This window comes from Cornus florida, unplaced genomic scaffold (assembly GCF_030987335.1).
Source record: "Cornus florida cultivar Cherokee Brave unplaced genomic scaffold, ASM3098733v1 CherokeeBrave_3.0.0_Hap2_Chr08, whole genome shotgun sequence".
Taxonomy (NCBI): domain Eukaryota; kingdom Viridiplantae; phylum Streptophyta; class Magnoliopsida; order Cornales; family Cornaceae; genus Cornus; species Cornus florida.
This window is the reverse complement of record NW_026775578.1, coordinates 86,471,129-86,497,729: the sequence shown is the minus strand read 5'-3', so window position 1 is coordinate 86,497,729 and position 26,601 is coordinate 86,471,129. Positions and strand designations below refer to the sequence as shown.

At 37.8% G+C, this 26,601-nt stretch overlaps 1 protein-coding gene and 1 pseudogene across 1 annotated transcript; both read left to right on the top strand.

Moving 5' to 3' along the window:
- LOC132270562 (uncharacterized) lies at positions 1-24,619 on the top strand. Its single transcript, XM_059771742.1, has 5 exons — positions 1-246; positions 19,038-19,209; positions 20,073-20,407; positions 23,846-23,943; positions 24,160-24,619. The coding sequence occupies exons 1-5, from the start codon at positions 1-3 to the stop codon at positions 24,617-24,619; spliced, it is 1,311 nt and encodes a 436-aa protein (XP_059627725.1).
- LOC132272090 (small nucleolar RNA R71) lies at positions 14,937-15,035 on the top strand (annotated as a pseudogene).
- Positions 24,620-26,601: the final 1,982 nt, after the last annotated feature.

Sequence of the window (26,601 nt, the reverse complement as noted above, 5' to 3'; positions counted from 1 at the left end):
ATGGATGGGACTCAGTTTACTAGACAAATGGTTGAGGACATGCAACAGTGGATAATGACCTCACATGGTGGGGCTCAACCCCAAGCTAGTGGGGTTGGGTTTAGAGCCATCACTGCTATGAGGGAGTTTCGACGAATGGATCCGCCTGAATTTCATGGTGAAGCCGATCCATTGTTTGCAGAGGATTGGATGGAGCAAGTCACGAACATCTTAGATACTATCAGGGTGCATGAGGATGAGTTGAGGGTCTCTTTTTGTAATGACCCGGCCATTTTCCTTCCTTTCCCTTTCTTCAAATTTTACGGATAAATTTTTTTCGTTATCTTTTCTTTTCTGTGTTCGGTTTTTCGTCACTTGGTCTCTTATCGAGTGCTCGGAAATGGTTTCTGAGACTCTTTTATTTGAATTGACAACTTCCTATAAGGATCGAGTCATTTCCACATTTTTTGTTTTTTTCATCAGTATTCACTTTTTGTTTTTTCCCGGTTTCCTTTTTTGTTGCATAACCTCACTTTTTGCCCTCGGATTTGACTCCGGCTTTGCATGTATCCATGAAATTTGATTTTCATGATATCTACATTTTCACTTTTGTTGAAAAACGTGTTAAATGTTTACTTTTCTTGTAAAGGGTATGGATGCATAACTTTTTGGTAATTTTCTTAAGTTTTGGGGTTTTAGTGTAATTATGTAAAGTAATTATTTTTCGTCTTCGGGACCCTTTTACAATTTAATTTGGAAGATATTTTCAAAAAGGACCTTTTTGCAATTTTTGAAAAGTGTGACAAGTGTCACACTCTCATTGGTCCACTTGTTGACATTTGTGTGAAGACACTTTGATGTCTTGGATGATGACATGTGGATGGTGGAGATTTACCCACTTGTTGACCTAGGATAGGTGCACTTGTTGTCGTGGATGGTTGACAAGTGTAGGCTTAAGATTAAGCCTACAATGGATGCTTAGATGAATGACAAATGTATGCTTCAAATTAAGTTTTGCAATTATTTTTGGGTTACTTTGGGATTACGTGTAAAATTGACCATAGATGTGTGTGTTGACCATGGTATAGGATTACATAGTGAGTGGAGGATTTCTATTTCCTCTACTCACACTTAATCAATTTATTTTATTCTCTTCCTCACCACAAACCCTAGCCACCATTAGAGAAGCTTGATGCTTAAGCCTTGACCTTGATTTTTGAGGCCCTTCCACTCACCTTTGACCATGAAGCTTGGAATATTTTTTGTTCCCCTCATCCTCCTCTACATAACCCTTGAAGGGTTTGTCATTTTGTGTTGATTTGCCTTGGATTCTGGAGAGACACTTCTCTAGTGAGGTAGGGGGTATAATAGTTTATTTTCTAAGTGATTTTAATTGCTTTTGCAATGGAATACAAGTTGTATGCATGTTTTAATGTTAATTTGAGAAATTAATGATTATTGTAACTTGCATATAACTTACTTTTGACTTAGTATATGGCATGGCCTTCACTTGATCCTTGTTATATAATTAATTGGAACCATTTGAATGAGTTTTCAAATCTAGAGATTTAAATGAATTTAATTTGATTTAAATTCTATTTAATTGTGCATTGCTTGTTTTCCATTTTTGACTTGATATATGGCATGGCCATGGCTTAATCCTTGATATATATTAATTTGGGACCATCTGAACAACTTTTGAAAATTAGAGATTTAATTAATTTAAATTAATTAAATTCTACATGATGATATCTTGCTCATTTTGTTCTTTTGATTTGATATATGTAATGAGCATGTTATGTTATTTAACATATAATAATTTGAAGTTATTTGAGATTGATTTGAAATCTAGAGAAATTAATCATTTTTGTTTAATTAAATTATATCTAATGGCTCCATGGATCTAATTGTGTTTTAGAAGTTATTTTTATATTCAAATCATGGACTTGAACTTGTTATATATTCACTTGGTTATGTTTTTAACATATGATAACATTGTTGTTATATTTATATTCATGAGGGCATGTTTTCTTTATGGATTATATTGTTGTCTTGTGTAATGACTTGCACACCTTGTATTTGACATCTTTCATGCCATAGTAGTTGTGGACTTAGAGCATGTATTGTATGTGTTTCCAAATTTAGTTGTGCGTGGTAGATAGTTGATTATCTTGTATATACATGTTGCTATATACGTTTTTGCACAACTTGATGATTTGGGAAACTTGGGGATGTCGTTGTTTGACTACGGCTAGGACATGGTTCTAGTACGGGAGATTGTTCCTCTATAGTCTAGTGCGCACATAGGGCGGTTACTCGTGGGCTAGTAACCCTAAAGTAACTTTGGTGTCAGCCTGATCCGACATGATGTCCAAATATCCACCTTATTTGATTTCGCATTTCAATTCCAAGTTGGTAACTAGATGATGTTATAACTTGTTGTTCCATATTTGATTTCCCATTTTAAGTTTCAAGATATTAACTTTGAGAAATCATGCTTTATGCGTTGTATTGGAAGTTCTAATGTTGGTTAAATTGCATCGATATTGTGATTTGTGTTTTATGTTCAAATGTAGCTTAGGAATGATCGTATAAATTCATTTGGAACATAGACGTTAGATGCCATGATCCACTTTAGTTGCTTTCGTGTTTTAGATTCCAAGTTGAGGACTTTGAGAATCTACATCTTATTACTTTTTATAACATGCTTCTATGTTGTTTAAATTGCATAAATAATGTGATTTATGCTAGAAATGATCTAAGATAACTTAGGATACTCCTTGAGTCTTATTTTGACATAGACATTTGGTAACATGTCCCTTTTGAATTGTTTCAAGTCAATGTAAAAATCTGTAAAGAAATTAAGTCTATGCATGCTCATTCCCTACGTGTAAACTTGTTTACTCGCGTCAAAGTTGCTGGGGGTTTTGTTCAGGTACGAAGACTTGGTTCGTGATGTTCATCATTGCTTGGATGATTGTAGACTTAAAGGTTTTTAATTTTTGTAAAGGTTGGCTTGAAATGCCACTTGTAGTCTTATGTATCAAAACTTGTATTCCTGGATTCAATATATGTAATGTGTACATAAGTACACTATTTTCAATGTAAATGTCATGTATGAGATGAGGCCAGAGGCCAATGACATGTATCATGTATTCTATATACTTTTGCTTCTAAGGTTTATTATGAAAATATTAAAAAAATGTTAGGTCTTTGTTTCACCATGTTTGCATTTAGCGTGGGAATTCCATTATTTTTCTTTCGTAGAGTCTATATGATAATGTGTGAGGTGTGGCTGAGGGCCAAACACCATTTTGCTATAGGTTTTGCATTTTGGTTTTGTTAATTGCATTTTAAGTCATTTTTGGCCGTTGAGAGGTCATATTTTGCATTGGGGTTATTTTGAGGCCACGGACCATTGGGACGCGTCTTAAATTTCTTTTTACGTTTGCACGCATGTCCACATTTCACAAAACTCTTAAGTTTCAACTTTGGAACTATTTTTGGAAGATTTTATGAATTTTTATGAAAAATTCATGCATTGGGGTGTCATTTGAAGTCCCTCATTCTTTTAACATATTTTGGACGCTTGTTTCAGTCTATAGGAGGTTTCTAAACTTGTTTGGATCATTTAGGAAGCATGAATAGCTTTAGGATTGAGCCAAGCATCTTCCCCATGGTTTGCAGCAGTTTTTTCTGCTGCTACCAGGTCCATCGGTCGGCTGATAGCAGAAATCGGTCGACCGATGAGTGTCCACAGTATTTTTCCTGAGAGTTGCATTCTTACAAGGGCATTTTGGTCAGCTGGTACTGTACATCAGCCGGCTAATGATTGACTTTCAGCTGGCTGGTGCTGTACGTCGGCTGGCTGATCCTCCCAAGAGCGTGGTTACCTTTTAGCTTCTTGGACAAATTTCTTAGGTCAACTTTAGAGGGCCATATCTCCTTCGTTTCTGATCCAAATTAGGTCATTCTTAAGCCTAAACTCAAGATCTTGAAGTTAGCTTTCCAGTGATACCAACCATACTAAAAAAATCCAACCGTAGTGAGAGTTATACTAGTTTTAGTAAGATAGGGTCGTGTTATCACTTAAAGGGAGGATGCCTCTTCATTCTATTTTCATATCTTCTTCGTCCGGACTCCAAATCAAGTGATTCTTAACTCTAAATTTATTAATTTTTCATTGCCTTTCCAATGCTATTCACGGTAGCACTTATTTCTAGTTGAAATGACAATTTTTCCCTTGGTCCATTTCTTGTAGGGTTTTAGAATCATTGTTTCCTTCTTGCTTCTGTTGAGCCTTGGGACTCCTCAAGAAGCCATTTTTGTGTCTTAAGGATGATATACATCTCTAGAGGCTATGTTTCTTTTTAGCTTCCGCATTTTTGGATCCATTTTGGGTCATCACAGGACACACTGGGTTTATAAAAATCTATGGTCTTCACAGGTGGTATCAGAGCTCCTAGGTTTGAATACCTTGGATGATGGGTTTTGGGTGCATATCATGCTTGTGTTGCCATGCTCTATATGTTTATATGTTTCATGATAACATGTTTTGGTTTGATAACATGTTTACGTGCCTATGTGGTATATGTGATATGCAGTTTGTTTAACACGATTTTATTCTAATGTAAAGAGCATGAAATATGATGTATGTTAGATTTGATTTATATACGCATGATTATTTTGCATACTTGATAGGACTTGGGATTAGTCTTGGATGGTTGCCTCTAGGATTGGGTTGTTTGGTGAGTTAGCACTTAGTGTAATGGTTGGTGTGTTTTGGTTTTGTTTAGGCACTTTTTTTTTGAGGTTGTTAATGATTGTCCACATGGTTTTGCGGTAGTTTAGGTCATTGTTGGCCTAGCATTGGCTTTGGATAGGTGGTGTGACACCTTTTGTTTAGACTCTTGTGAGTTGATCCGTTAGGTGTAGCCTTAGAGCTTTTGGATCGATTGTGGATTTGTTGGTTTTGGGCCATGATGAGGTTATGGATCTCTTAGGCTCCTTATTTATTTAGGGAGGTTCATCTAAGATAGCAATTTTTGTGGGCAGGTACATTGTGGGCGAGTGCATGGCACTGTCATGATACCGTATTGGCTAGCTACGAGCGTAGTTTGAATGGAATCAGCTTTGGTTTTTATTTCGATAGGCATAGTCCTTTTGGTTGGCAATGATGAGAGTTTTGTTTTGAGCGTCTGGTGTTGAGACAGTGATTGATGGTTGTTTTGAGGACGATTTTGGAGATTGATTTGGTTGTCTGATTGTATGGCTAGAGTAGCTATTTCATTTGAGTTCTCCCTGCGTGATGACGTTTTTGTGGTCGAGTCGATTGATCGATGTTTTGGGTTAGTGAGAGCATTACATAGTTAGTGTCACTTGTAGTGTCACCTTTAGATTTGGGGATGGATTGTTAGAGTCTTACCATTCTGGTGAGGGCTTACGTTTGTTTTGAGACAGGTTGTTGTCACATTGGTTTTTAGAGTCAGATTATAGCTAGGACTTGTCTTCCTTTTACCTAAACACTCTAGGACATGATGTCCGTAGGATTCATTGTTGCATCATTTTATCTTCTGCAGTTTCATTTACTACCATGTTAGTAGTATGATTTATGTTATTGCGATGCATGAGTATGTGGAGGTCTATCCACATTTGTTTTCTTGTTGTGTGACATTAGCATGCCTTACATATATGCTTACAGATGTCATGTTGATTACTGTACGTTAATGACATGCTTTTATGTTTACGTGGAGACGTACCGCATGTACCCTTGACTTTATCTATGTGAGTAGATTTACTTATTTGGTAGTTGCATTCCTTGTCATATGCATAACTTTCATGTTTGGTTTTCCCTTTTATTTCCTTCGGTCGCACGTTGTTTGTGTGTTGGTTTCTGTAATGGTTTCGTTGTGAAATTCCTTTTAGAGGAGTTGTCACATTGGTTTTGTCTTGAGCTGTCTACTTCCTTAACGTGGGAAGAATGCGCCATTTTTGTGTTCGTCGTGTTGCCACTTGTGGGAGAATAAGGTTTCTCCTCTTTTTCTTGGTTCATGTTTGGGACTTCACAAGGAGTGAGTCTCTTCTCTTCATCGCCTTGTGCACGGTTTTGGGGTTGGTCGGTCCGTGAAGATCACCGTTGTTGTCTTGAGTCCTTGGTGAGGATTTGGTGGATTTTGGTCGACTTACTCCCATGTAGGGGGTGAAGTCTTTGACCTTGTTATCTTTTGTTTAGAGACGGAGTCGGGGTGTTGTTCTTCTTAGGACTAGTGGTTCATTTCCTTTCGTGTCTTCCCTTGGGGAGTTTTTGCCGTGGTTGTTGATGGAGGTTGCTGTGCTTAAAGTGAGGTGAATTGTGTGAGGTCATTTTACGAGGACTTGTGTCCATATCATTGAGGATTTATTTGATTCGTAAGGTGAGCTCGATGCTCTTTTGAGAATGTCTTTTGGAGACTTGTTGCAGTTTAGGAGACCTGAATGTGGTTGACTCATAGGAGAGGTTTTGAAGGATTTGCTATTGGATTTGGCTTGCCTGTGGAGTTTTCTAGTCCTAGTTATGACTAGGTGTGGTTTTGAGGAATCGTGGTTCCAGTGATTGGTTGTGGATTGAAATTAAAGAATTTTGATTTAATTTGGCGATACCAAGCACGGTTTTGAGAGACCTGTTTTATGACCTTGAGAGTCAGGATTTTGATGTGTGTGCCACATGGTGGACTTGTATTTCGAGGATTTAGTTATCCATGATAGGGATTTGGATTCGATATTTGATTATTACGGTGTAGTCTCGTAGCTGATCTGTTTCAGGGAAATATGTAGGACTTTTGACGAAATGTCTTGTAATGAGGTTCATTTTGATTCCTAGTGATGTTGATTTGCTTGATAGGCTTTGGGTTCTTGATTGATGATGTTAACATGAGTGTTTTGAGGGGTTGGAGTTGTTAGTTTTGTTGTATTAAGGATTTAGGGCCTTAAGCGTAGCGGTGCCTATGACATTATTGTTAGAGTTTTGGGATTTGCTACCCCAACTCTCACAAGATGCCTGGTTCCCGTAGTGCTTTCGGTAATGATGGTTCACGACATTGATGTCATTTGTATCGAGAGGTTTCATGAGTAGGCCTAGTGGGGGCAGGTTATGAACAAGTGCCTTATACTGTCATGCTACTGTAAAAAGTTATGTGTCGTGGGCGAGTGCTAGTTGTCATCGATGCTACCTTACTAACGAGTAAGTGTGGGCAGGCACTAGGTACTGTCATTGCTACCACACATTTGAGTACGTTGTGGGTGGGTTCTGGTCGCTATTCATACTAGCACGTCATTTTTGTTTAGTACCTTGATTTGATATGTAATTATCTTGGAGTTTTTTTTATGGTTGTTTTTGGATCGGTATGATGGTTCACCAAGAGAAATGCTTATAGTTGTTGTCTTTCGTTCCTTTGTCTGACCTTGGGTTCTATGTGTGATTTTTGACTTGTTGAGTGGCTGTGTGGTCACTTTTCTTTTGAGAGGTTGTCTTGTCGTAAGCACGTGGGTGCGAATGACATTGGTTTGTGTGTTGTCTTTCAGTTTTGGGATTGCATTCGTAGCATGTTATGTGGGGTATGCAGAGATGTACTCCGTAGTTATCTTGGTTTTGCCTTTTGTTGTTAAGGCTGGATTTCGTGGACGAAATCCCTTTAAGGTGGGAAGGTTGTAATGACCCGGTCATTTTCCTTCCTTTCCCTTTCTTCAAATTTTACGGATAAATTTTTTCCGTCTTTTCTTTTCTGTGTTCGGTTTTTCGTCACTTGGTCTCTTATCGAGTGCTCAGAAATGGTTTCTGAGACTCTTTTCTTTGAATTGACAACTTCCTTTAAGGACCGAGTCATTTCCACATTTTTCATTTTTTCGTCACTATTCATTTTTTGTCTTTTCCCGGTTTCCTTTTTCGTTGCATAACCTCACTTTTTGCCCTCGGATTTGACTCTGGCTTTGCATGCATCCGTGAAATTTGATTTTCATGATATCTACATTTTCACTTTTGTAGAAAAACGTGTTAAATGTTTACTTTTCTTGTAAAGGGCATAGATGCATAACTTTTTGGTAATTTTGTTAAGTTTTGGGGTTTTAGTGTAATTATGTAAAGTAATTATTTTTTGTCTTAGGGACCATTTTGCAATTTAATTTAGAAAATATTTTCAAAAATGACCTTTTTGCAATTTTTGAAAAGTGTAACAAGTATCACACTCTTATTGGTCCACTTGTTGACATTTGTGTGAAGACACATTGATGCCTTGGATGATGACATGTGGAGGGTGGAGATTCACCCACTTATTGACCTAGGATAAGTGCACTTGCTGTCTTGAATGGTTGACAAGTGTAGGCATAGGATTAAGCCTACAATGAATGCTTAGATGAATGACAAATGTATGCTTCAAATTAAGTCTTGCAATTATTTTTGGGCTAGTTTGAGATTATGTTATTAAAGAGGGGTTTTTATGCAATTGACCATAGATGTGTGTGTTGACCATGGTGTAGGATCACATAGTGAGCGGAGGATTTCTATTTCCTACACTCACACTTAATCAATTTATTTCATTCTCTTCCTCACCACAAACCCTAGCCACCATTAGAGAAGCATGATGCTTAGGCCTTGACCTTGATTTTTGAGGCCCTTCCACTCACCTTTGACCATGAAGCTTGGAATACTTTTTGTTCCCCTCATCCTCCTCTACATAACACTTGAAGGGTTTACCATTTTGTGTTGATTTGCCTTAGATTCTAGAAAGACACTTCTCTAGTGAGGTAGGGGGTGTTATAGTTTATTTTCCAAGTGATTTTAATTGCTTTTGTAATGGAATACAAGTTGTATGCATGTTTTAACGTTAATTTGAGAAATTAATGATTATTATAACTTGCATATAACTCACTTTTGACTTAGTATATGGCATGGCCTTCACTTGATCCTTGTTATATAATTAATTGGAACCATTTGAATGAGTTTTCAAATCTAGAGATTTAAATGAATTTAATTTGATTTAAATTCTATTTAATTGCACCTTGCTTGTTTTTCATTTTTGACTTGATATATGGCATGGCCATGGCTTAATCCTTGATATATATTAATTTGGGACTATTTGAACAACTTTTGAAAATTAGAGATTTAATTAATTTAAATTAATTAAATTCTACATAATAATGTCTTGCTCATTTTGCTCGTCTAATTTGATATATGTAATGAGTATGCTATGTTGTTTAACATATAATAATTTGAGGTTATTTGAGATTGATTTGAAATCTAGAGAATTTAATCATTTTTGTTTAATTAAATTCTATCTAATGGCTCCATGGATCTAATTGTGTTTTAGAAGTTGTTTCTATATTCAAATCATGGACTTGGACTTATTTATATTCACTTGGTTATGTTTTGAACATATGATAATAGTACTATACAGTGACAAAAGTAAAGTATCAATAATAGAGAAGGATCATGAAAAGATAGAAGAAACTGGAATGTCAGGAAGATGAGGCAGGATGGGCAGGTCGAGCTCCTTGGATATCTCTGGATAGATCTCAGAACATAGTCTCGACATCCGTACGGAAGGTAGCAAAATCAGATCTATGGGCCGTAAGATCAGCTCATATAGCAACAACAGCATCCTCAAGAGTCTGCAGGCGTATTCCAAAGCCGGGGGTCTGATCTAGAGCCTCAAGTATAGAAGAGTAAGAAGAATGAAAATCCTGAGTCTGTTCCTGCTCATGAATGAGCGACCTAGCTAGAGAGTGCTGCTCTGTAGCATCTACAAGGCGCTCTAAATCAATGTCCATGCGCTCGGAAGCTGGATCGACTGGTGCGTCGTCCGCTGCGGGATCTGCTGCTGCTGCCTCAGCTTCCAGCTCTGCCTCCTCAGCCTCGAGCTCCTCTGCAGCCAACACTGCGTGATCCTGCAATCTAGTGATAATAGCATTGTAGCTCTTGTCCCAGTCTTTCTTCAAGAAGTGACAGGAACCTCTCTCAGGGTGCTCCTGAGAATGAAAAGGGTAGCACTGGTCAATCAAAATCTGGGTGATGAGGTGGCCGAATGGGAGAGACTTAGCCCTTCCTAGCTTCTCCTTGCTGATATACTCGTCAAATAGTTTCCTCATCACACTCCAAATAAGCGCCGGGATAGATACCCAGTGGCCTGTGTAGAATGCGTAGAGGGTTGTCAAATAGTCGCCTTGCCGCTGGATCTTGTGCCCGGCCATATATATATTTCAAAAAAGAATGGAATCGAAGAACCATAGGTCGTCTGGAAGAAAAGTGCGGGTTACGAAACTCTCACCATCGGCATGGTGACTTGTAAGAAATACTGCCATGTCAGCATAAGAATGCTTGTATAGCCTCGGATATAGCTCCTGTAGCTCCGGAGGGCATCAGTGTGGATAATGGCAAGAGTAGGCTAGCGTGTCCGCAGTAATCATAATTTGATGACCATCTATAGTAGTGACCAGCTCTGCCGTGGTGCGTGGGGACGGTTGGAGGTTCTGGAAGAACATCCGTACTAGCCGCAGGTAGACTGGCTCAGTAACTGGGGCAAGAATAGTTGCAAGGCCCCTCTGGATAATATCATGATAAGCTGATCAGGTCAGCACCAATCTAGAGAAGAAATCTGTGTCAAACACTGACTCATGGTCCACTGTACTATGTGCATATCTAGGCGCGGGCCTATCACGCTCTCGAGCTGGCTGAGCTGGCTGGTGTGGTGGAGATGGTAATGGTAAATGGTCAGCTCCAGTATGTGATGGAGATGGTGATGGTGTAAACGCAGCCTGAGCCTGAGAAGGAGACGGAATATGATCATCCTCAGCCTCATGAGCAGGGGACTGAGGTGGAGTAGGCTGTAATGGCTCCTCCTATGCATGGTCATGGTCATGAGAAGGACCGGCCTCGGCATCAAAAGTGTGCCTGCCCCGGCAGTGATAGTGACCGCGGGCTACAGTCTTGCGCTTAGTCATGGCCTGAAAAATAATTTAAAAACTTATAAGGGGAGTCAGTACCAGAATTAAGAATTGAAAGCATAAAATAGAAACATGCATGTCAAATAAGATAGACAAATCATATAGATGACATGAATCTATGCAAGTGACAGGATATGAAGCATGCTAAACAATGTAAGTATGAAATGCATCCAATGTGGAATATCATAGGCATTGGGCTTATATGAGATAGCATGAATATAATACATGATGAATGAAGTGTATATGTGAGATCTGTGAAATTCGATCGATCAGAAAAAGAAGTGAGATCGATCACAAAAGTGGGATCAATCGAAAGTAAGTGAGATCGATCTCACAACTTCGATCGATCAGGACACAAGTTCGATTGATCGTACTGTGCTCTGTGGAAAACGAGAAGTCACAGATCTGTGACTGTGGAAGCACGCAGCCCACATGAACGTGTTCGTGGGCCCATCAACACAACAATCCAATCAATTCTACTCACTTAGCATGGCCCATACTCCCATAATCAATTAAAAAATCAAAAATATAAAAACACATATATATTCACATATATACATATATACAAACATGCTTCAAGCTCATCAATGGTGGATTTCATCATCATTCATCCTAGATCTAGCATGTAGGCAACATCTTTTGGACAAGTCAAAGCTTGAAATGACAAAGTGGGGTTCGGATCTCACCTCTAGTCCAGAGAGAAGAGGAGATGGTAATGGTGATGCGAATCTGAGAGAAGAGAGAGAAAATCAAAGGTTGGAACTCGCCGGAGGTGTTACCGGAGATGAAGAAGATGAAGCGTGGACAGTGGTGACGGGAAAGATGAGGGACAAGGGCTTGGAGGGTTGGATCGATCTAAATGATCGATCTTGAGACCCTCCAGGTCTATTTTAAAACATTCCCGACAAAGTTCGATCGATCGAACCTCAACAACTGAGATCGATCGAACTTTTTCTTTTCTCTTTTTTTTTTTTTTTTTCATTGAATAAACAATAATAATTAAAAACTAAATAAACTAAAATATTTTTGTATTTTTGAAAACTTTTTGAAAAATAAAATAAAATAAAATGAAATGAAAATAAAATAAAATAAAAATGAAAATATTTTTGGATTTTTGAAATTTGAAAAGTCAAAATAAAGTCAAAATAATGAAATGAAGAACTAAGATCGATCAGAACAAGAATTTGATCGATCAGACAGAGAGCAAAAATATGCAGGTTTTTGGTTCAAAAATTTGGTTGAGTGTTGGAACTTGCAGATCGATCAAATGATGAAGTTTGATAGATCGAAGAACTTCAGATCGATCTTGAAATGTTTTCGATCGATGAGACAGAAAGCTGAAATATGCAGGTTGATGCAGGCTTAAAATTTTCTAAGTGTTGGAGCACAAGATCGATCAAACTTTGAAGTTGGATCGATCTAAGGTCTTCTGATCGATCTGAGAATTAGTTCCAACAATGGGACAGAGAGGTGATTTGGATATTGGTAGATGCAGGTCGAAAATTTTTCTCAGTGTTGGATGCAGATGGAAGTTCGATCGATCAAACTCTCATTTGAGATCGATCGAACTTATGTAAAAAGCTCAATCACAACATAAAAATTCATGCAATCCTAATCATAGTTCCTAATAATGTATATGAACCAAAAATAAGTATCTAGACTTCGCAAGAAATGAAATTTAAGATAGAAATGAGGGAGGAATAGGGTTTTGACACCCTACGAAATGTTTTTGCTAGTCTTTAACGTCTCTAGCAAGACGTTGGGCTCTTTTAGCCCGGATCAAAGATCTTATAATGCATCTCTTCCTTGTTGGGGTGGTAGATACTTTGAACTCCACCCAATAAATGGTTCTTTGAAGAACTTGTTGGATTAAGTGCAATCAAAATCTTTGGGCTTCCATGCCCTTTCAAAGCAAGAACTTGAAACAATGGTCTTAGAATGCAATATTGAAGATAAAGCTTTAGAAACTTTAGAGTCACATAAAAACTCATTTCCTTCACAATTGAACTCATGACATTTTTCCACAACATTGACCTCTCTTTCATACTTGTCAAATGAGTTAGGAGTTGGATTGAATAGATTCAACTTCACTTTCATGTGGCCAAAAGAGATCTTCATTACTCCCGTCCTACAATTGATGTTGGAATTTGCGGTTGCCAAGAAAGGACGGCCAAGGATAACGGGTATTTGGCTCTTAGGATTGGAAACCGGTTCCGTGTCTATGACAATGAAATCAACCGGGAAGAAGAATTTATCAATTTTAATCAAAACATCCTCAATGACACCCCTAGGCTTCTTAATGGATCGGTCGGCAAGTTGTAAAACTACCGACGTTGGTTTTAATTCACCTAGGCCCAATTTGACATAAACCGAGTATGGAAGAAGGTTAACACTTGCTCTTAAGTCAAGAAGCGCCCGATTAATGATGTGTTCACCAATGATGCATGATGTAGTGGGTGAACCGGGGTCCTTAAACTTTGGAAGAGTGTTATGTTGCAAAATTGAGCTCACTTGCTCGGTCAAAACCACTTTCCTTGGTGCTTGGCTTTTGTTCTTCCGCTTTTGGGTGCAAAGATCTTTCAAAAATTTGGCATAAACCGGAATTTGCTTGATTGCATCCAAAAGTGAAAGATTGACTTTCACTTGCCTAAACATCTCCATTATTTCATTGGTCTTAGCCTTTTGATTTTCCTTTGAAATGGACCCTTTCAAGGTGTCCAGAAATGGAACTTTTGGTTCAAAACTCTTTTCAAAATTTTCCTTTGAAGTCTCTTCAACACAAGAAGTTTTCAAATCACTTTGTTTCAAATCATTTTTCAGCAAAACTTTTTCAACATCATTTTTCAAACATTTTTCAAGACTTTCTTCAATGAATCATTTTCAAAATTACTTTTCAAATCACATTTTTCAACTTTCTCATTCATTAAATCATGCATATGTAATGAAGGAGGAATGGGATGTGAAACGGGACGGGTGACAACTTGAGGTTGCACCGGTTCACTCTCTTCGTTGGACATTTTAACTTGATTGTCCACAATCCTACCACTCCGTAAGGTAGTCACCACATTGACATGTTCTATGGTATACCCTTCCGATGAGGATTAGGTTTCCGCAACACATTGTTGCTTGATTGGGGCATTCATAAGCATCTTTCCCTTCTCTCTTGCATTAAGAGTGCTAGCTATTTGCCCTACTTGGGCTTCTAGCTTCGCAATGGATTGAGAATGGGAGTGTAACAATTGAGTGTTTGCCTCTAAAGTGCCCAAAGCATTTAAAACTTTCTCTTCAAAAGTGGGACTTTTAGCATTTCCTTGGGAATAAAATTGGTTTAGAAAATGAGAGTTAGCAAATTGATTCCCTTGTGATTGGTACGGCCTATAACCTTGGGATCCTTGGTTTTGAAGTGGAGGTGGAATGTACTTCCCTTGAAAACTGCCTTGGGAAGGGTTTGAGCCCTCTCCTTGGTTTTTCCAAGAGAAATTCGGATGATTTCTCCAACTTGGATTATAATGAGTACCATAAGGATTGTTCCCTTGAGTCACAAAAGCTACATTAACTTGTTCATTAGGTTATTTTGCACTTGTTCGTGAGGACAATGAGAAGTAGAATGAAGAACACTAGAGCAAGTCATACATGATTCATTTGATGCACGATGAGAATGGTTATGGAATGAAGATACTTGGTTCGCCAAGTTTTAGTTAATAAAAAATTAATCAAACCTTTGAGATAAAGACTTCATTGCGGCGGCTATTTCATTTGAATGGTCGACTTGATGTAAGCCAACACTCTTCCTACCTTGTGTATTTCTACCATTCTTTGAAGACAATGTTCTATGTAATGAATTTTCACTCATGCTCTCATAGAGACACCACACATCATCCTCATGCCTATCAATGTATGACCCATCCATGGAAGCATCAACCATACCCTTATAATTGTCCGATAAGCTTTCAAAGAAATATTGAACTAATTGCCATTTGGGCATGTCATGATGTGGACATTTCCTAAGCAATTCATTAAAGCGTTCCCATACCTCATGAAACGTTTCTCCATCCCCATGTGTAAACTTTCTAATTGAAGTTCTCATAGCATTGGTCTTAGAAACCGGATAGTACTTCTTCAAGAACTCTTGTTGCATTTCTACCCAAGAAGTGATTGAAAAAGGCCTAAGATTGTTAAACCAATACTTTACCTTGTCTTTTAAGGTAAATGGAAAAAGTTTGAGCCTGAAGACCTCTTCCGGCATGTCCGTATATTTTACGGTCGAACAAACTTCAAGAAACTCATCCAAATGCTTGTAAGGTTCTTCACTAGGAAGTCCATGAAAGTTAGGAAGCATTTGAATAGTTTGTGACTTAATTTCATAATGATGTGCTCTAAATAAAGGCAATTGGATGCATGTAGGTGCATTTTACTCAATAGGCACATAGTGATCTCTTAAAGCAAGAGGTGGATTAGCTACTTGAGGTGCAACATGAACACCTTGGTTTTGAATTCCTTGATTGATAATGGGAGGTTGTGGTGCATACATTGGCCTTGGCATTCCATATGGAACTTGGCCTAGTGGTTGTTGTGGTTGGTGAATGTATGGCCTAGGCATGCCTAATGGTTTTTGTATGTTCTCATTGTGTACATTAGGATGAAGAATACCTTGTTGGTCTATATGACCAAGGTCCTTAACATGATCATCATTATGGTCATCCATTGATAGATTGGTTCTATTTGAACTTCCTCTTCCGCTAGGATTTCTAACGATGGATTCAAGATGCAAATCTAAAGGGACAAGAGTGGGTCTCAATGAACGACGTCCATGCATGCACAATGCAAAACACAACAAGCACAAAGAATGACAAACATTATGCCTTCACAACAATGCAATTAAACTTCTTCCATAAACACTTAATTCATACTCCCATGTTTGAAACAACAATGATGTAATGATAAGAAAAATGCCTCCACGCGGGCTCACGATTTATCTAAGAAATTAAAAACAAGCCTCCACGCGGGTCGACGATTTAACTAAGGGATTGAGTAAGAAAAAGCTCACAAAGGTCCTATAGCACTTCAACTCCAAATTTAAAGCTTAGCTTAGCAATTTTTTTTAAATTTTTAACACTTTTCCTTGTTTGCTTAGCTCCTTTGCTTGATGGCTCCTTTGCTTGCCTCCTAGCTTAATGCTCCTTGTCAAAGATAAACGAACACAATAAGTAATCAAAAGAAAAATAAAAACAAAGTAAAGACACGATCAAAAGAGTACTAATTCCTAATTGATTCCACAAATACGACGTTGCCTAATCCCCGATAACGGCGCCAAAAAGTATGGTGTCTTCTCGGCATGTGCACAACACAATGCACAAAACTTTGCGTTTGGAAATTAGTGTCAAGTGGGCACCATATTTAAATTTATAAATCGCTTAACACCTATACTATGTAGTATGAGTGAGAAGGGATCGTCCTAAGGGATTGAGTTGTCGTACTAGCTTGAGGAATCAAAATTAGGGTTAGTAGGTCAAGTGATCAAACAATTGGTTGGTTGGTTAAACTAAAGAGCAAATTAAACTAAATAATTGAATGCAACAAAGAGTAAGTAAGAGAGAGAAGAGTCTTGGGGTTTAGAGATCACCACCAAGCAATGCATTTATATACCATTGACAAGTGACTAATGAGGGCAAATGGTGTGTTACAATATTGGTGTGTGTATGTGTTTGGTTGATTCAACAAGCAAGGATGACTAGTTAAGCATGTATTGTCTAAACATCATGTGAAAGGCACAATATATCTAACCAATGAAGCATATATTGTCTAAACAACATGTGAAAGGCACAATAGATCAAAACAAGTCATTAATCATTTCATTAAGCTCACAATCCAAATACAACACAAGGTTAGAGACATATGCTACTTGCATTTAAAAGCATAGATCATCAAACAACAAGCATAGATTGTCCTCCCATTTAACAACTACATTACAACTACACTACATCTACACTATTAGCATGAAAATAAACTAAGGGAGAGGCACAATCCATCAAAGAATAAGTATGAACCATCAAGAAAATCACAAGAGCATTCCATTAAGCACTATGTTTTGACAATCTCTAAATCTATAGCATCAATACACATAGACATGCATCAATAACACAAAATCTAGAGACAAGCACATGAACAAATATTCTAGCATACATAGATATATGGACAGAATGAAATGATCAATTGAAAGCATTTAACCACATAAATCATTGAACAATCAAGATCTATATATATCAAAGTGTCAAAACATTAATTACAACACTAATCCCTCAATAATACACAAGATTTAGATATAGAAAGCATGCTTGGGGCTAACTCTAGCCCCAAGAGGATGTCTAGCCACTCATGGTGATGTTGCTCCAACCCTCAAGGGCTAACTCCATGGAAGAAATCTGCTCCTTGTTGATGAAGAACTCCCCCCTCTGTGTCTCTAGCCTCCTCCTTCTTTTCTTCTACACTAAGAATTGCCTCTAAGGTTGTATCTCTAATTCTCTAAGAAGCTCCCTTAAAAAGTGCATCATATTCCTTATATAGGTAGGTCAAATAACACATAAAATGAGCTGGGGTCGTGCAAAGAATATTTCCCAATGATTGGATATAAGACAACTTGAATAACCTGGAAATTTAACTTTTTCGCACTGGAGGAAGTTCGATCGATCGAACCTTGGACTTGGATCGATCGAACTTGGTTGAGATCTATCGAATTGAGGCTGGATCGATCCAACTGGTCGAGCTTTTTGGGAAAAGACAAATCTGAGATATTTTTGGAGATATTTTGGGGAATAAGACAAAAGTGGCTGGTAGGGCGGTACAACTAGATAAGATCAATCATTTAGATAAGGACAAAGCAGTTCGATCGATCGAAGAATGATGTTGGATCAATCGAACTTTTGGGATCTCTAAAAATATCATCATGGCTCTGATCCATCTTGAACTGCTGAGATCGATCAATGTTGGATCGATCGAACCTTGAAGTTGGATCGATCGAACTTTGCTACTTCCCACCTTTGGCTTCTTTTTACTTCTTTCTTTTTCCACTTTGCTCCTTTCTTTGTTTCATCCCAGAATTGCTTCCTTTTTGCTCTTATTTGGCTGAGTTAGCTTATTTTCGGGATAAGTGTCTAAAAAGGGAAATAAAATGAAATCAATCTAAAATGGTAAAGTAAGATAGATAAAGGTACTACAATGCCTAAGCTTAACGGGTTTAAATACACACTTTTCAGCGCTCATCAATGTCCCTTTTGAATTGTTTCAAGTCAATGTAAAAATCTGTAAAGAAATTGAGTCTATGCATGCTCATTCCCTACGAGTAAAATTGTTTACTCACCCCGAAGTTACTGGGGGTTTTGTTCAAGTACGAAGACTTGGTTCGTGATGTTCACCATTGCTTGGACGATTGTAGACTTGAAGGTTTTTAATTCTTATAAAGGTTGGCTTGAAATGCCACTTGTAGCCTTATGTATCAAAACTTGTATTCCTTGATTCCATATATGTAATGTGTACATAAGTACACTATTTTCAATGTAAATGACATGTATGAGATGAGGCCGAAGGCCAATGACATGTATTATGTATTCTATACACTTTTGCTTCTAAGGTTTATTATGAAAATATTGAAAAAATGTTAGGTTTTTGCTTCACCATGTTTGTATCCGGCGTGGGAATTCCATTCTTTTTCTTTCGTAGAGTCTTTATGATCATGTGTGAGGTGTGGCCAAGGGCCAAACGCCATTTTGCTATAGGTTTTGCATTTTGGTTTTATTAATTGCATTTTAAGTCATTTTTGGCCGTTGAGAGGTCATATTTTATATTAGGGTTATTTTGAGGCCGCGGACCATTGGGACATGTCTTAAATATCTTTTTACGCTTGCGCGCATATCCACATTTCACAAAACTCTTAAGTTTAAACTTTGGAACTATTTTTGAAAGATTTTATGAATTTTTATGAAAAATTCATGCATTGGGGTGTCATTTGAAGTCCCTCCTTCTTTTGACATGTTTTGGATGTTTGTTTGAGTCTATAGGAGGTTTCTAAACTTGTTTGGATCTTTTAGGAAGCATGCATAGCTTTAGGATTGAGCCAAGCATCTTCCCCATGGTTTGCAGCAGCTTTTTCTGCTTCTACCAGGTCCATCGGTCGGCTGATAGCAGAAATCGGTCGACCGATGAGTGTCCACAGTGTTTTTCCCGAGAGTTGCATTCTTAAAAGGGCGTTTCGGTCAGCTGGTACTGTACATCAGCTGGCTGATGATTGAGTTTCAGCCGGCTGGTACTGTACATTGGCTGGCTGATCGTCCCTAGAGCTTGGTTACCTTTTAGCTTCTTGGACAGATTTCTTGGGTCAACTTCAGAGTGTCATATCTCCTTCGTTTTTGATCCAAATTAGGTCATTCTTGAGCCTGAACTCAAGAGATTGAAGTTAGATTTCCAATGATACCAATTATTCTAAAAAACTCCAACCATAGTGAGAGTTATACCAGTTTTAGTAAGATAGGGTCGTGCTATCACTTAAACGGAGAATGCCTCTTTGTTCTATTTTCGTACCTTTTTCGTCCGGACTCCGAATCAAGTGATTCTTGAGTCTAAATTTATTAATTTTTCATTACCTTTCCAATGGTGTGCATGGTAGCACTCATTTCTGGGTGAAATGACCATTTTGCCCTTGGTCCATTTCTTATAGGGTATTGGAATCCTTGTTTCCTTCTTGCTTCCGTTGAGCCTCGGAACTCCTCAGGAAGCCACTTTTGTGTCTTAGGGATGATATACATCTCTAAAGGCCATGTTTCTTTTTAGCTTCTACATTTTGGATCCGTTTCGGGTCATAACAGAACACACTGGGTTTGTAAAAATCCAGGGTCGTCACACTTTTGCTTCTTTCTAATTCACTGGTGATGCTGCTCAATGGTGGAAGACAATCAAGAACACCCATAATGTTGAGGTTATGGAATGGGGTACCTTCACTAAGCTTTTCCTTGATAAATATTTTCCAGAAGGCACAAAAAGGGACGAGTTCATGTTTCTGATACAAAGTAGTACGACAGTGAACCAATATAAGGCAAGTTTCACGAGGCTGTCATGATTTGTGTCAGAAGTGATTGCTACGGAAGAGTATAAGTGCAAGCATTTTGAAAAGGGACTTAGGCTTGGTATCAGGGATAGGAATATACCACAGGAGCTGCGTAATTATTCGACACTAGTTCAGAGGGTTATGCCAGTTGAGGAAAGCTTGCGAGACACCAAGAGGATCTTGGAGTCCAGATCTCAGTCTGGGGGTTCCAGCTCACAGCCTGGGGATCGCCCTATGAAGAGGCAGAGGGAGGATAATGCACATTCTCAAGGACAGCGCCAGACACAATCAGCACCACAAATGTCTTTTCTAGGGAGGTCTTCACAGGGACAGATAATGTGCCACGAGTGTTATCAGGTGGGTCATTATCGATCAGAGTGCCCACAGATTCACCCTACATCAGTCGGAGGTCAGAGGACTTGCTTTCGGTGTGGCCAGCCAGGTCATGTGGTGAGGGATTTCCATTAAAAATAGAATACTCGTGGTGTAACATGACCACAGCCACATCATAATCAGTTCACTCCAGTTTAACCAGGTTTCAGTGCACCACTGCCTGCACCTTCAATTTAGAGTTTCGGACCTAATAGGGAAGCAAATTCTGGTTTCCCGAGCCGTCAGCCAGGATCCCAGGGAGGAGACTAGCAGGGTCAGGGTACTCAGGGTCGTGTTTATACAATTTTTCTTACAGAGGCTCCAATAGGTCCATCGATGGTTCGAGGTATCTTTATATTGTTTAATTCATGGGCAAGAGTGTTGATAGATTGTGGTGCATCTCATTCATTCTTTTCATCTGCCTTTATATCTACTTTGGGTTTAAAGGTGGAGCCTTTAGATTTTGTTTTGAGTATTGATACACCAGTTGGGGTAGTATTACTGTAATACCCCTAATTTTAAAAGGATAGTCTCGGCATTTTAATTATTGTTTTGTTGCATTTTAAATTGCTTATTTGTATATTTGCCTATTTGTTTAATTGTTGTTTTGTTTTTTTTTTTTTAATTGAATTGTTTGTTTAATTGTTTATTTAATTGATTTATTTGTTTAATTGTTTATAGTTAATTGGGTTTTATTTTAATTATTTATTTTTCTATAATATAAACTTATGTGTGGTTAATTAGTTGTTTTTAATTATTAATGTAAAACTAAGGTTTATTCTTTTATATCACGTTTTGGCCGACTAGGGTTTAGTTAGGTTTGCCGTCTCTTTTATAACTAGAATTAGGTTTAGAGGAAGCCTATAAATACATCGTTAGGAGTCTGCCAAGGGGTTTTAGAACCCTATTCCCGTAACAGTGGAGGCAGAGAGAGAACAGAGGAAGGCTTTACAATAATCGAAATTCATCGGAAAAACTTAGGAAGACGACGCTGAGATTTTGAACCGAAATCTCACAGGCAATTTTTATAACTATCTCTCTCCCTTTGACCTGTGTTCTTTACATGCCTAACACAATTCCAGGAGTGAATAAATATTAAATTAAATCTGGTTTGCATGTTATATTCGATTAAAAACAGTATGTGTTTTCACGATGTGGTATGCTGCTTGATTTTAAACTATTCTTGCATAATTCTTGTTTTAATTGATGTTGATTAATGGTTAACGAATTTAATTAGTTCTGGAACACACTAAGGCTTAGGATTAACCAGTAGGAACGGAGTAACCGGACACTGCTGGAGTTGAAACAGATGATGAACAAGGGAAGAGCCGGCTCCCTTTTGAAGGGAGCAGGCTCCCCTAAGCAAAAAGGCGGCTCCCCAAGGTGGGGAGCCGGCTCTACTACACAGGGAGGCAGCTCCCTAACCTAGAGAGTCGGTTCCATGAGTCTAGGAGGCGGCTCCCTCGGTTAGGGAGCCGGCTCCTTGCTGATTTTTGTTTTTTTTCAATTTTCGACGAGTTTTCTCTACGGTTGATGGATTTTTGATGTTCCAGATGTATTTGGGAGCTGTAATGGATGATTTAAATGTTGTCTAGAGTCAAATTAAAACTCCAAAAGACAGGATAATGCAAAATGAAACACTTAGGGTTAATAGTTTAATCAGTATGAAATTATTAAATAATTTGCATACTGTGTGGATTTAGATATTGTAATTTCTTATCTATATGTTAGAAATTTTTTTGTGAAGGATTATCCAATTCTAATCATGTATCAGTGGTATAGAATAAGCATGTTAAAATCTATATCTTTCTTATGCTTGTTAAGGATTAATTGATGATTAAATTTTAACATTTAGTGCATCAATTGTTAGACTGGTATTATAAGCATGATAGTTTGCCTATGTTTGTTATGCATGCCATGGAATTAATTGATGTGTACATTTATTTATGTTCTGTCAATTATATGGATTTTGGGGATAAATTGATATTTACATATATTGTTTGTATTGTCAAGTATTGGATTCTGTGTAGTAGTATCAAATAAGCATGTTAGTTCATATATTCCTATTATGCTTATTATGGATTAGTTGATAGTGATATTTATATTGGCATCTGTATTATCAACTACTGGATTGATGGATTATATGCACCGGTATGGGACGGTGGCATATTAGGGGGATTAGCTCAAAAAAAGGCTAAGTCCTACCTACTCTGGGATTAAGGAATAGATTAACTATAAAGTTAAGTCCTATTAATTTATCGTGTCAAGGCAACAAATAGTTGAATGGCACTACTATGGTTTCTGGATGGATTTTAAATATGTATAATTATGGTACCTTGATATGAGCGTGAGTCTTATGATTGATGGTTAGGGAGCGTATATGCATTGGGATGCATAGCTGGCTATGATGGTTGGAGGTGTACCCTGTTAGGTCTAGGTACTCATGCCAACTTCAAGTACGTTTTACATGTTGTCTACTAGTCAGGTTGAGACCGACCTGTAGTCCAGTGAGAGTCATTTAGTGTGGGTATATATTTTTACGGACTATATAGTTATTGTTGAATTGTTTAGGATATACATGCGTGCAGGGTCTCTACTTGGATTATAGTAGTATAGAACTTGCACGTGGGCCTGACCCACTCTTATTTTTCAGGTAACAGGCGGTTCCAGTCTTAAAGCATGATCGAGCTGAGCAGAGATAGTCACTCATTCTTCCGATTATGTAGGACTACTTCTTTTATTTCAGTTTTACTTTTGGATTTTATTCTAGTAGTTTGCATTTCAGTTCGGGTTTTATTAAGGATCCACTAGAGATGGATTCCCGAGTTGTTTAATTATTGGAGGATATTTACGGAGGTTTTGGATTATTGAATTTTATATCATTTAATTTTAAGGATTTTATTGTGGTTACCTTTTCAGCCTTTATTATTTATTTATTATTTCATTTTGCATTCTATGTTCAGTTACATATTAATTGTCTGGTATCCCTCGGATCTGTGCTCGGACTTGATCACCCGTGGCTCTAGAATCAAGGAGTATCACAATTACTCTTGGTAGAGTCTGCCGATCTGTAAGTTAAAAGTTGCGGGTCGCCGACTAGTATTTGATTTTATTCTTTTAGACATGACGAGTTTTGATGTTATATTGGGAATGGACTGGTTGTCCACTTTCTGGGTTACTATTGATTGTTATTGGAGGAGAGTGACAGTATGCACACCAGAAGGAGATTATTTTTATTTCGTGGGAGAGCGAGGTGACTTTCGTATTCCATCCTTACATGGTCACGGTGATTGGAGGAGTCCTAGCTCCTTTTTGGCTAGTTTGTTAGCAGATGAATAAGGGGTGGCACCTGAAGAGTTGCCACTTATTGTGTGAGATTTCATGGACGTGTTCCCAGATGACTTAGTTAATTTGCCCCCACAGAGGGAAGTGGAGTTCTCTATAGATGTCATACTTGGTATTGTGCCTATCTCTATTGCGCCATACCGTATTGCACAGGCAGAGTTGAAGGAGTTGAAGAAGTAGTTGCATGATTAAGAAGATAAAGGATTCATACGCCTTAGCACTTCACCTTGAGGAGCACCTGTGCTCTTTGCTAAGAAGAAGGATGGGTCTTTACGCCTTTGCATTGACTATCGAAAGTTAAAATCGGGTCACTATAAAAAATAAATATCCTTTACCAAGGATTGATGATTTATTTGACCAACTCAAGGGATTAAAGTGTTTCTCGAAAATAGACTGAGGTCAGGGTATTATCAGTTGGGGGTCAAGAAGGAGGATGTTTCTAAGACCACTTTTCGCACACGGTATGGGCATTATGAGTTCCTGGTGATGCCATTCGGTTTAACAAATTCACCAACAGCATTCATGGACTTGATGAACCATGTCTTCAATGTTATGGTATTTGTGGATGATATCCTAGTGTACTCATCATTAGAGGAGGAGCATAAGGGTCACTTGAGGATTGTGTTACAGACTTTGAGGAAGCATAAGCTCTATGCAAAATATGAGAAGTGTGAATTTCGGCTACCGGAGGTGAAATTCCTTGGACATGTAGTGTCTGAGGATGGGGTTTCTGTGGATCCTTTAAAGATTAAGGCTGTAATGAATTGGGAGCAGCCAAAGAATGTATTTGTGATTCGTAATTTCTTGGGACTAGCAGGTTACTATTGCCGATTTGTGGGGAATTTCTCATGACGAACTGCACCTATGACTCGATTCACTCGTAAGGGAGTTAAGTTCATTTGGGATGAATCTTGTGAGCGTGCTTTTCAGGAGTTAAAGAAAAGACAAACAATTGCCCCAATTTTAGTGATACCTGAGCGTAGCTTGGGTTACACCATTTATTGTGATGCCTTATGGGACTGTTTGGGTTGTGTGTCGATGCAAACCGAAAGGGTGGTAGCTTATGGTTCAGGTCAGTTGAAGACCCATGAGTAGAATTATCTAACTTATGACTTCTTGTTAGCAGTAGTGATTTTTGCCTTGAAGATGTGGAGACAATATTTGTACGGAGAGAAATTTGAGGTGTTCTCTGTAATAACCCGGTCATTTTTTCCTTTAAATTGATAACTTCCTTTAAGGACCGAGTCATTTCCACATTTTTCGTTTTTTATACTATTCACTTTTCGTCCTTTTCCCTATTTTGTCTTTTCCCCGTTTGTCACTTTTTGGCACAACCTCACTTTTCGTTCTCGAAGTTGGTTTTTGACTTCACGTATCTTCATTCTAAGTGGTTTTCACGAAAAACGTATCTTTACTTTTACAATAAGGTACTCTACCCGATGTCCGTAAGGCATGGATGCATAGTTTTTCAGAATCTTTTTCTTTTCTTGGGGTATTTTTCATAAATATCTTTTCAAGATATTTTATTTCAGGAGTTTTTAAGAAAATATTTTTAGAAGATATTTTCATTCTGGGTCATTAGTGCAGTTTTCACTTTTTGGAGGGTCATTGTGCAATTAATGAAATTTATTACAAAAATGCCTCATTTTTTAGCCTCGATCCTTGTATGGGATTCATTTTCACTTTTCGTCAAGTCATGTACTTTTAGAATTAACTTCTGGTCGTTTTTCTCCAGTTTCAGGGTTTCTGGACTCGGTTGCCGCCGAACTTGTTCGGGGCATACCTCTCTGCTCGGGACTTGGTTTTTGATGTTGTTTCTTCAATTGTTCATATTTTCTCATTTCAGTTCTTTTTTGTTCACAGAGTTTTGCCGTTTCTGCTCAAATTTCACTTTTTCGGACCCGGCGGGGCCCTTTTGGGGCACTTTTAGGGTTTTCCTATAAATAGGGGGTTATAAAATTAAAAGGTGATGTTCCCCTCTCTTCATGCACGACCAGAAGCTGCCATGGCAGCCCAAGGGGGCTGCCACTCTTCTTCTCTCAATTAAACCTCATTCCCTTTGTTAAAAAGTCGTAGTGCCTTCGTGTTTTATGCTTGTCTTGACTACGCGCATCTTTCCTCCTTATTAGAATCCGATTTTGGCCATTTTTTGAGTTCGGGTTTGAGGTCAAGTTTGGATTTTGGTATGTCCTCTTTGGAGTTTAATGTTCACCGTGTTGTCCTCAACATAACCAAGGAGTATCGTCAGATTCGGTATGTCCTCTTTGGAGGTATGGGGTGTTATAGTTTCATATTTTTGTTGTCTTGCATGCTAATGATGCTTATACAACTTGTATGCATGCTTTTGTTCATAATCTAGAATTTAATTTAGTTATTTTCTTCGTGTAAGATTTAGTTCTTATGGTGATATTCAACTTAGAATTAAATTGTAGCATGCTAGAAATTTAGGCCTTGGTATAGTGGTTGATATATATTAAATTGGGATTATTTGAATAAGAATTGCAACTTTTATTTAATATTTATCTTTTGTGAAAGTTTAATTCACATAGTTGTATCAAGCATGAAATAAACTTGTAATGTGATATTAAAGTAGGCCTTGGTGAGCTCTTGAAAATATGTTAATTTGAGAGCATTTGGAGTTATTTAAAAATCTAGAGGAAATTAATTAATTAGATTAATTAATTTTATTTTAAGTGTTTTAATCACTTAATTAGTTATTTGATGTTATGTATATGATGACCATGATATGTCCATCAACATATATAAATTTGAGGTTATTTGGAATTCATTTGGAATCTAGAAAATTTAATTATTTTTATTTAATTAAATTATAT